At 44.5% G+C, this 11,595-nt stretch overlaps 1 protein-coding gene across 1 annotated transcript; it reads right to left on the bottom strand.

The window, feature by feature from the left end:
- Nucleotides 1-206: 206 nt before the first annotated feature.
- On the bottom strand, nucleotides 207-11,298 carry xkr7a (XK related 7a). The gene is made up of 3 exons (XM_058642631.1): nucleotides 10,386-11,298; nucleotides 6,810-7,009; nucleotides 207-3,532 (listed from the first exon to the last, which is right to left on the bottom strand). Exons 1-3 carry the CDS (start codon nucleotides 11,102-11,104, stop codon nucleotides 2,577-2,579), a joined length of 1,875 nt encoding a protein of 624 aa, XP_058498614.1. The 5' UTR covers nucleotides 11,105-11,298; the 3' UTR covers nucleotides 207-2,576.
- Between the last annotated feature and the right edge of the window lie 297 nt (nucleotides 11,299-11,595).

The raw sequence follows: 11,595 nt of genomic DNA, 5'->3' as shown, positions 1-11,595 counted from the left end.
ACATCTATCTATTGATTGGTCTGTCTGTCTGTCCTCCTGCCCACCTGTCTATCTATCTACATACCTACTTACTTACATATCTACTCACTTGCCAACATATCTACATATCTACATATCTACATATCTATCTATCTATCTATCTATCTATCTATCTATCTATCTATCTATCTATCCTCTGTGTTAAAAAGAGACCGGGACATCAGACATTCAGGTAAACACATTGGTCTTTATTGTAGCAACAACAACATAATGAAATTGTCTTCACCTTCTCGTGAACGTTTTCTTGCTCTGAACAGCAACAGTCTGGCGTGACCAGTTTAAGGCTTTTTGATTCTAGCTTTGTGTTTGTTGTGTTTGAGGTACAGCCCCCCCACCCCCGACCGAGTGGCGCCACAACCAGCTCATTCGATGCTGAGACACCATGGACTGGATAACAGTTAGCACCATAACTGGCCATAAACACTGGCTTTGTTCCCGTTTCAGGTGTGGTTCAGGTGCGGTGCAGGTGCACTGTGAGCTGACCGAGTCGCTTAAAAAAAAAGATGAGTCGACAGTGTTTAGAACAAGACTGTCATGTTGTCTGTGACACAACTTCAAATGAAACCCCACCCCCTCCACCCCACACATACACACACACACACACAGACACATGCCGGTGTGTGAGCTCACACACACACACACACACAGATCAGGAGCTTTTCCTCTTATGACTGTTCTATATAAAAAATGACCCTGATAAAATAAAGCACAGTAAAACTTTCATTTTATTTTATGGCTCCATAAATTCCCTAACACTTTCTGGAAAGCATCCCGGAGAGAACTTAATCATTTAGGTCTAAATATGAGTACAGACAATGTCAAATTGATAACCTATACCAAATTATGAATCCAATTAGAGCTGAAAGACTTGGTTTATTTAACAATTAGTTTAATTTCCTGGTTTATTTACTCAAACCTGGTCATTGTTTTTCTTTTATTATGTGTTTTAATTGTGTGACTTTGTTATTTGTGTTTTTATGTGATGCTGCCTATCTTGACCAGGTCTCCCTTTGGAAAAGAGGTTTTTAATCTCAATGGGATCTACCGGTTAAATAAAGGTTAATAAATATATAAATAAATAAAAAATGTAGTCAGTGTTCAAAAAAAGTAAAAAAACAAACCCCAAAATCTGCAAATATTTGGATGTTGTGTTCATGTGTCTGCTCTAACTGTTATTAAAAATGTCCAGTTTGCCCTAAAGACATTTTACAAAGAATCAGTGAATGATGAAGTAGTTATTTTTTTTTAAAACGTGGTCAAACTTTGCCTCTATTTTTCTTTCTGAAAAGTCATACCAAACCAAATGTTTTCTTCCTAGGAAAGTTTTGAGGAAAATATAAGGAGATAGCAAACCTATAAAATAAAGTGTTCACAATAAAAGTATCACATGCCTGTTCCATTGATAATATCAAAACTATTCTGATAGGAGTCTGTAGCTATTTCTATCATTTCATTTTCTTTTTTTTTAATCACAACTTTATGGATACAGCACAACCACAGACGCCGCGCTCCCCGTCTACGAAACTTCCACGTCAGCGTACAGATGTATTACCGTGGAAAATGAATGTGTGCAGAAGGAAAACACTGCTGTTTTTAACACGTCCTGCAAATTAAACGGAAATCATAAAGTAGCTGTTGTTTTTTAATAGTGATGGCGTGTCCCCAAAAAACAACAGATTGCTTGTAAACACACAAATCTCATTTTTTTGTTACCTCAAAGAATAAAAAAAACCATATATATATATATATGTGTGTGTGTAGTACCACAAGAATGTCATAAATACCACTAACAGCATGATAATGCTTTAAGTCTTGTCATAAATAATCACATTTTCAACTGTTTTTCTTCTTTCTCTTTTTTTTTTACATTCAACTAAAATGTTGCTTTTGATCTGCTCTCCAATTTGAAGCAGCATTTGGAGAGTTTCCTTCAACATGAGTGAGTATCTATGGGAAAATAAGGATTGTGATGATCAGTGCCCGTGTATCGTCTGCAGATTGTGTTGGAAATGACACATTTTTATAAAATGTCTCCCGCCTACATCTTGTGCAGTGATGTTTCACGTCTAGCTGCCATAAGTAGTCATGCATGTTGAAGGCTCGCCTCTGTTGTTGCTGATGGCCTTCAGAGGATGTTCTGAGCTGAAGCACCTTCCCCGAGGAGGACTTTTCGCCTCTGATTGATCGTCACGCAGCTCAGTTTTTTTGGCGCCTGCCCGTCGTCTCCTCTCCGAGTTCACCAGCAGGGCGGCGAGCTTTGCTGCTGACCTCTTCCTGTACCACATCCTGACCTGAGAAATGATACAGAAACTAAAATACGCACCGTCGTTAGACAACATCGCACAATTTTTGCCTGTTTAAAAAATAAGGACAACACACTCTGTCGCGTTTGTCTCCGCCTCCTGACAGCACAGCGTGCGAAGAAGGAGACGCGGAGCTGAAACGCACCGCTCTGTGAGAGAGTCATCTGCCTGCCGTTTTATTTAAGGCAGGGTGTCCATGTTGGCAGCAAGCTGAGTCCCAGCGCCTTCAGCGGATCACACAGTGGTCTCAAACTCCATCACTTCTTTGGGTGTGCTCAGACAGCGGTACTGGATTCTTGGTGTGACTGGGGCGGCGCTTTCGAGCACCAGGATGGTTTTACGCAACCGACGATCGATGAAGTGAGCGTCCCAAGCTGGGTACTTCTTCCTGGGAAGGTCTATTCGGATGACAGGCCCCTCTGTCCTGGGTGTGAGGTGTTGCGCTGGCACCTGAGCTCCGCGAGGTGGTCGCACCTGAAAGACATCGCCATCTACCCCAGGCCCCTGCTCTCGCTCTGACCCTTTAGTTCTCTGCAGGGTCCTAGGGGGGCTGCTGACCAGGTCAGGGGGGAGGCTGGTGGCCGGGGAGGCCAGCGACTCCACAGGCACCTCCTTCTCCACGACGTAGCCCCATCCTGAGACTGGCCCATCAGGGTGCAGCAGACAGTAATACACAAACATGAAGAAGGTGCCCAGAGCATAGCTGCTGGCCACCACACACACCAAAATGACGGCATAGAAGTCTGAGGTAAGAGTGCCGCGGTAAAGGTACCAGGCAGTGGTTAGTGCCACGTTCTCTGCAAACACTGTCAGACTGTAGATGAGCATCCGGCAGCGAGTGTGTCCCTCCCTCACGCTGAACCAGCAGAAAACATACACGATGCCCACCATCATGTTGTAGATGATCTCCTCCCACTTGGACATGCAGAAGTCTGTTTCCCCTTGGATGATCCAAAATGTCATGATGCACCAGTGGGCCACGATGAAGATGCCAAAGTAGAGCTGGAACACGGAGGCAAACAGGGCAAAGGCCAGAGCACGGGCCCCGATGGTGAACAGGTGCCACAGAATCTGAACGATGACGGCCTTGTAGGTCATGGGCAGCTTATCGTCTCTGGAGTCCCTCAGGACTTTCTGGTAGGAGGAGATCATCCAGGAGAGAGATATGAGTGAAGCAGAAGCTGAAAGTCCTGAGGAGACAGTGAAGGGAGAGAGAGAAGTTAGAGAGGGTGGAAATGGCACTAGGATCTTTAGGTTCACCTGTTCAACTACTTGAATGCAAATACTCGATGCAAATATCTAACAAGCTATCACGTGGCAGCAACTCAATGCATTGTAGGCTTGGTGTTTCTCAGTATGCACACAGGAAGTCATTTATTTTGTGTCAAGATAGATGGAGGCAACAGCAGCACTGCAAACAGGTTGGAGTAAAAACCTGGCTTGTTCAATTTGATAAAACACCTCTAACTCCGCCCGCCCCTGTGCTTCCAGTGTATATACCCGGAATGTCCAAAGTCCGGCCTGCGAGCCAATCACGGCCCTCGGTCAGATATTGTACGGCCCCCAGCTCCGGTTTTATAATATATTATTTATGGCGCAGGAGGGGCTTGGACAGAAAATCAGCCTTAGTCACGTGTCACCCACTTTAGGTCATCTCATATTATGTTATTATGTTTGACACCAGATGTGAATTTCTTTCATTTTTTCACCCCTGTGTGGTTTAGATTTGGTTACAATTGTGACACAATGTGTTTGTTTCTAACTGTTACTGTTAAAAAAGGGATGAAGGGACCTTTGACCCCAAGAAATCTTCACATTAACAAATCTGGTACTCGTTAAAAAAGGTTTGGACACCCTCAGTCTGGTCTGAAACTGGTACTGAACAATCCAGCTCGCCACAGTGAAGTTTGAAATGCTACACCCTGATCTGCCTTGTGTTTCCAACGCGGGGTGTGAGGGCTGGATATGTAAATGGCGTTGCTATTTACACAGAGCCTGCGTTGCCTATGTAAATAGCCTGACGTCATACCAGCACGACACAGTGAAGCTCACCAGTAAATTCCACCAAGAGAGAGAACAAAACACAGTAAACAAAGAGCACGTAACTGATTTATCACAAGAGGAAGACAAGCTTTGTAGGCTGCACATCAAAAACAGCCATTGTTTGCAACTGTCATACGCAAGTGATGATTCTCTGTCAGTAAATCAACAGTGTGTCTAGATCCACCCAGGAGGAGCCGGACCACAGTGCAAACACACAGATGCCAAAAAACTGGGATGGTATGGATCGGTTATTTTAGTACCATTTTCATTTCTGACAGTGGAAACCCAAATAACTGCATGACGCTTGGTTGAAACAGGGCTCTAGAATTACTTGACAGAGCCCATTTGGAGACGAATCTGCAGCATTCAAAAGTGACGCTACATCATTTTTGTTCACAAAGACAGAATAACAACAACAAAAATCAGCAAAAGATATGCACTGCAGCTTTAAGTGACTTTGAACGTGGTAGCAGGGTTGTTGTTAGTGCTAGATGAGTAGGGTTTTTCAGAAACCGCTGATCTACTGGGATTTTTTAATGCACAGCCATCTCTAGGGTTTGAAGAGAATGGTCCAAATGGTGCAGAGGAAATATCCAGTGAGCAACATTTCTCTGAGAGAAAAAGCCTTGTTGATGTTCAGAGGTCAGAGGAGAATGAATTAACAGGCACCACCCCTACAAGTGGTAAATAACCACTTAAATAACCACTTGATATGTCATTGTCCTTCCTCGTGCAATACAATACGCAATATGAGTGTAACGGAGTTTTTGATTATCAAGTGAGATGACCAGTGATCGAACCTCTGGTGTCAAGGATGAGTTAAGTTGAAAGATTTTATTGAAGACAGCTCAGATCCGAGGAGAACTGAGACAAAGCCTCATCTGAACAGTGAGGCGTCATTGCAGAACATTTTCCTCTCACAGCCAGGGCAAATATCGACATTTTAATGAACAAATTAAAATAAACAGCTTTAAAGTCAACAATCCCTGCCAGTGTCAGTCTCCAGGCGTCGCTACTTGATGTCTCCTCAAGAGATGCTCCATCCATCCATTGTTCCATTGTTCTCTATGTTGGGAATAAATAGAGAAATCCTGCACTTTTAACCTATCTTCAGTTAGACAGATATCGTGATGTATCGCTATATGCTAATAAGCTGGGCCAGACATTTTCTGCAGCAGGTGATGACAAATTTAAAACAAAAATAATAAAAAAAAAGAACTAGCAATAAAATGATTTTGGTCGTACCTGTCCCTCTCTCTAAGTATCTGACTTAGATGAATATATTAACACAGCTAATTTTTGTCTTGAATATATTAAAGATGTGCATTACATTGCATTGAGAAGCAAACAGGAAATTCCTATTGAGAGGGTGGATTCTGGGTCCACACACACTTTATTTATACAGTTATACAACATGTTTACTATAGAAGACTGTATGCCTGGAGAAGAGCACAGATGCTTCCTGCAGACTGGACGTCATTGCTGTCAAATCTGTTATTGTGTGTTGAGTATTAACGACTGGGAATAAGTTGTGATGAATACCATGAAGATGATGTCACATGAGCTTTAAAATGTACGTATGTCGTTGCTCACGGAGGGCAGAGTTGTTCTAAGATTCAGGTGAAACTCTCCCTCTCTCTCTCTCTCTCTCTCTCTCTCTCTGCAGTGCTTGGAGCTGAAGCTTGCAACAAATAGATTTCTCTTTGTTCTACATGAGCCTTGTGTCAGCGGAGTTTCTTTCTGCACCATCATTTCACCACCTGTTGTTATTTAAAGAAGGCCAGGTAAACGCCACTTAAAGTGCGTAAAAAAAAGTGCACAGTATTAGCTGTGACTATTTTAAATAAACGTGTTTTCGTGCATAAAGTGCATGAAATCCAAAAGGTGCACAATATTAGCAATTGTTTCTCTTTGAAATATATACGACCCACAAACATCTCCTGCCTTTAACAGAATACAAAATATCTAACACTGCTATCAAATCTATCAGACTACTGTAGGAATGGATGGTAGGAAGCTTAAGGGACAGTGAAGAATGTTTCTCTAGTTCTATTTCTGATGAAACCACAGGCTGGGCCACTATGAAGTTTGTTATGGGCCGCATGTGGCCCACGGGCCGCCATTTAAATAGCCTATCGTGAGGTACCCTGTGACACCCACCCTGAGCCACCTGTTTCAACCGTGCAGAAGACCATCTCTGAGCGCACACCTCATCAAACCTTGAAGCAAACGTGCTCCAACAGCCAAAGAAGATAGTGAACACTTGATGAAACCTAAAGAAGTGATTTCCCTGCACTGAAAGAGTCTGTTGACTCATCACACACAGCAGTCTTTGCTGTGTGTGATGAGTCAACAGACTCTTTCAGCAAAGACTGCGGCAGATGAATGATTGAATAACGTCACGGCTCATTTTGGGGCACTCACCCTGAAGCGGCAGCACCTGACCACTCTGGATCATGATGCTGAGCTGCAGCACCAGTTGGGGGGCACTCTTCAGGAAGGACTCCAGCAGGCGCAGCATGCTGATGTCAGCACTCTCGAACATCATGCGCCAGTAGTAGTGGCGGCGCTCCGGGTCACCGTGCCAGCGGCTCTGCACGCCCAAATACAAGGCGTGGACGTACCTGTGGATAGGAAGCAGATATAGGTTCACAAATATTCATCACTGCACACCCCCCCCCCCCCCCCCCAACAGAATTTCAAGATTTAACATTTAGCTTCAAAAGGAGTCTGAGATCTCTCTTCATTTAAGTTAGTGAGCTGTGGTGTGGAAAAGACTGCAGAGAAAAGACTTCAGACAGAGGGTTAAACTCACTAACTCACTGTAAATGCCTCGCTGAGCTGCACCTCTGCTTCCATCTCTTCAATAATGACCCCACGTACCATCCTCACACATCATTGTGTAGACACAGTGCAAACACATGACGTGACATCTATTATTTTTCACTCTGCACATATGTAAACAAACGTGTGAATCATTACACTTATCACCACCCCAGTGTTTGCAAAAGACTGGTGGTTGCCACGGAGGGCCGAGGCTATAAATGTTTCTGTAATTGCCTCAGGGAGAAGGGTCAGAACAACCCCTGTGTCAACAAGCCCACTGAACCAAAGGGGAGTTTGTGTAACCCTCCTTTTATTCTGGTTTGCTCTTCGTCAAGTGTGCCTCGGGATGAACGCACTGAGAAAATAGAGCATATGTGCAGTAATGAGGGTCAAAGGCTCAACCACAAAGGAAGACACACACACAGACATGCGCGCACACACACACACACACACTCCGCCTGTCTGTAACATAACCCCACATCTCATCTCACGTGGGCTGACATTTAATTCTGGCAGCTGGCCCCAAATTGATCCCAGTTCACCTGTCTACCTGCGTATCAGTGACAGATCAGTCATGAGTTAACAGCCCAGGGTAAAATACATAGCGCTAATCCTCTTAATGTGCGGACACGCTGATCTGAGAGCAGCAGCGAGGCCAACAGCACAACAGCTTTAATGGCATTACCGGTAATTCTGTGCCGCCACAATTTTTTAATGTGCTCCAGGACACACACACACACACACACACAAACGTACAGGTTCACACAGCTATTCTTTTAAGGACTCTCATTGACTTCCATTCATTTGGACAGCCTTACCAAAGTATTATCCTTAACCAGTTCACGCCTAACCTTAACTCAACCACAGTTCAAATTTTAGCCCTAAACTTAACCAGTTCCTCAGAAATCAGGTTCTGCCTTTTTAGGGCCAGGTTTTGAGAAAGGTGTACTGGTCCTGACAAGGTCTCTCTCACTCTCCCTCTCTCTCACTCACTCACACATATTTGCATAGCATTCATAGTGAGGACATCCATTGACATAATGCATTCCCATTCCCATTCCCTTAACCATCACAAACCTAACCTAAACCTAATTCTAACCCTAACCCTAAAACCAGGTTTTAACCCTGAAAAAGGGTGTCAGAATGTGAGGACCAGCCAAAACGTCCTCACTTTCCCACAATGTCCTCACTTCATAGGTATAAAAGTGTTTTGGTCCTCACAAAGATACCCATACAAGAACACACCCACACACTTGTTTTTTTCTCTTTGTGAGAACACATCATCGACATAATTAATTCCCCCAGCCCCTTACCCTAACCTTAACCTTAACCATCACAGCTAAGTGCCTTAACCCTAACCCTCACCTTCACATAAACCACATTCTAACCCTAACTCTAAAACCAGGTCTTAACCCTTAACCCAGACAAAAATGACCCCACAAGGTCAAAATGTCCTCACAAAGAATAAATACAAGTACACATACACATCCACACGCATATTCTTGTTCAGCTCTCTCAATGAGCACACTCATAGACATTATGAATTCCATACCTTAAATGAACCTTAACTATCACAATTAAATGCCTAACCGCCCCCAACCACACAACCTTTAATCTAACCCAAATCTAAACCGTGTTCTAATCCTAACCCGAAAACCAGATATGAACCCATAAACAGGCGTGAGACATAGTGAGGACCAGTCAAAATGTCTTTACTTCCTCGGTGTATAAGTGTTTTGGTCCTCGCGAAGGCATACACACAAGTACACACACTTAAAGGGAGAAATAAAGGGAGGTCTTAGTCTTCCTGGAGGAAATAAGGGATCAATATATATTACCCATGGGGCTGTCTAAAGAGGCAGGAAGAAAGAGACCACAAAGAAAGACACAGACAGAGAGATTATGTAGACCTGCAGCAGCTAAATCAATCAATTCATATCTGATTTCATTATCACACATGATTAGTCTTTCTGTGACCTCCATACATGTCTTTATCAACACACAGACTGCCCTTAAATATGACTATGTGTGTGTGTGTGTGTGTTTTTAACCCTCCTCCCACCACAGATCATCTGAAGCCTGCTCTGCTGGCAGCGGCTCAAAGCCTGTCAGAACCCATCAGAGTACAGCACAGCTCCACTCATCACTGAGCCGCTGACCTACAGACCTACAACCATCCATGTGCGAGTAATGGCAGCGTGTGCATACGCGCACACACGGGCCTGTGTTTTTTAATCTCACAGCATGCCTGCTTATTAAACACGGTGTGGGATTTTAGCTGGGTGAAAATGACGACTGGGAGGTTTGAGGAGAAGAGCAGGAGCCTCCCTCAAAAACGAGAGGTGAGAATGCACACGTCACTTCAAACTGAGAGTCTTTCTCAGACAAACCCTTAAAAAAACAATTTATTTTATTTTAGAGATATATATATATATATATAAGACGATTTGGTGACGATTTCACTGGGAGATGATTGACCTACAATCATATAAGGGGGGGGGAGTAGGTGGGCGGAGTCTAATTCTCCTTTTCCAAGGCAGAGCGGAAATGTCAAACAATACAGGGAGAGGAAAAAAAAGACATGCTGGCATTTTGGGCACAGTCCTCCCACTGAATGATTGTGTTTCATAAGCGTTTAGCTACAGGGAGTGAGTGACACACACACACACACATGCACGCACACAGCTATCCTACTGAGGACCCTGCACTGACTTTCATTCATTCGTACAGCGCAAAAAAAGCCTTATCCCAACACCAGTTAGTACTTAAGCCTAACCTTAATCTAACCACAATTCACATTATACCTGACACCTCAACCAATGAAATGAGGACCAGGTATTTTTTTTTTTTGCTATCTTAATGAGGACATCATGCATTACCATAAACCTTATCACAACCACATCGCCTGAACATAAACCTAACTCTAAACCTAGGATGTTATTAGCCCTTTTAAGGTGTGACAGATATACATACACACCCATACACACATTTGGACAGCCTTACCAAAGCCTACCATAGACAGACAGACAGACAGACAGACAGATAGATAGATAGATAGATAGATAGATATTTTGGTCCCCATGAGGACTGGTCCTGAAAGGTCATTAAGAGGTAACATAAACGTGTCCACACACACACACAAAGGCAGCACACGGTCCGAGTGTAGAGTCTCACCTCCAGACCTGCGCCAGCTGAAAGATATGAATGACGGCCTGGAAGAGCCACATGAAGACTCTGCAGCACCCCCGGGCTCCTCCCGCGGTGCTCGGCGGCCCCGTCAGCGGTAGCACCGCGGCCCCGCAGCCAGCGCCCTGATCGCCGCTGTCCTTGGTGCTGAAGTCCCTCTCCTCCGCGCCGGACGCCGCCACCACGGCGGCCGCGGCCGTGCCGCTCTCGACGCTCTCCGCGAAGTCGTAGGCGAACCATCGGAAGCTGAGCACTTGCACGACCACAGACGGGACTATGACAAAGACCAGAGTCAGCGCAAAGCACCAGTAGTAGCTCCGAAGGTAGTAGTCCGCGGACAGCCACAGGTCTGAGGCCCCGTCCGAGAAGAAGACCAGGAGGGCGCACAGGGTCCAGCAGCAGTCCGACAGGGAGTAGCGCTGTTTGGGGCGAAGGCGCTTCGGCAGGGGCGGCGGCCGCGGGTCCGACCTGGCAGGACACTCTGGTGGGATGTCGTTTCGCTGAGAGCCTGGTGCACCGTCAGATTTCGCGGCCATGTTTGTTGTAGGGAAGAGAGTGAGTAAGAGATGGGAAAATGATGGAAGGGGGGAGGAGGGGGGTGGTCGCGTAGCTTTTCCGTCTGTACGTGTGGGAGAGAGAGAGAGGGAGGAAGGGGAAAGAGGAGGAGGCAGGGAGGAGCACCAGAGAGCAGAGACAGACAGGCGCATCAATCAGAAATGATATTTTTAACAGTGATGCTCTGCTCTGACGTCTTTTTACAGGAACCACGTTATCTGCATTATCTCAAGTGACTTTAATTGTTTGTTACCTGCTGAGTTTACTGATGTTACTGTGTAACTCTGCACAACAGAGCCACTCAGACCCTTTACATCACACTGACCTGCCTTTGCTGTGTGACTTCTGTTCAATATTTTAGTTGTGAATTGTATAGCTGGTTTTGTATCAGTATTAAGTGACTATGATCATTTGTTAAAATAACTTTGCAAATAAAAATTGACAATTATTACATGCAACCTTTCAGCAGTAGGTCCAAAGTAATATCCAGGTAATAATAGCTTAATGTGAATCACTGCACCTTCATAAGGAAATGTTTGGGGAGTACCATGATATAAAGTTTAAATTTATCCATTTCCCACACACAAAACCTTTATTTTCAGCACAACACTGATTATGTTTAGCTAACATTTGTGCAATAACT

Source organism: Solea solea, chromosome 11 (genome assembly GCF_958295425.1).
Source record: "Solea solea chromosome 11, fSolSol10.1, whole genome shotgun sequence".
NCBI classification, from domain to species: Eukaryota; Metazoa; Chordata; class Actinopteri; order Pleuronectiformes; family Soleidae; genus Solea; species Solea solea.
Note: the sequence above shows the minus strand (reverse complement) of the source record. Positions and strands in the feature narration are given on the sequence as shown.

Bases quoted from the DNA above. Each gene is read 5' to 3' on its own strand.
- xkr7a (XM_058642631.1), bottom strand. From the start codon at position 11,104: ATGCGCCTGTCTGTCTCTGCTCTCTGGTGCTCCTCCCTGCCTCCTCCT. The intron at 7,010-10,385 runs GTGAGACTCTAC...TCCTATCCACAG, and splicing joins CAGCTGGCGCAGGTCTGGAG to GTACGTCCACGCCTTGTATT. The intron at 3,533-6,809 runs GTGAGTGCCCCA...CTGTCTCCTCAG, and splicing joins TCAGGTGCTGCCGCTTCAGG to GACTTTCAGCTTCTGCTTCA.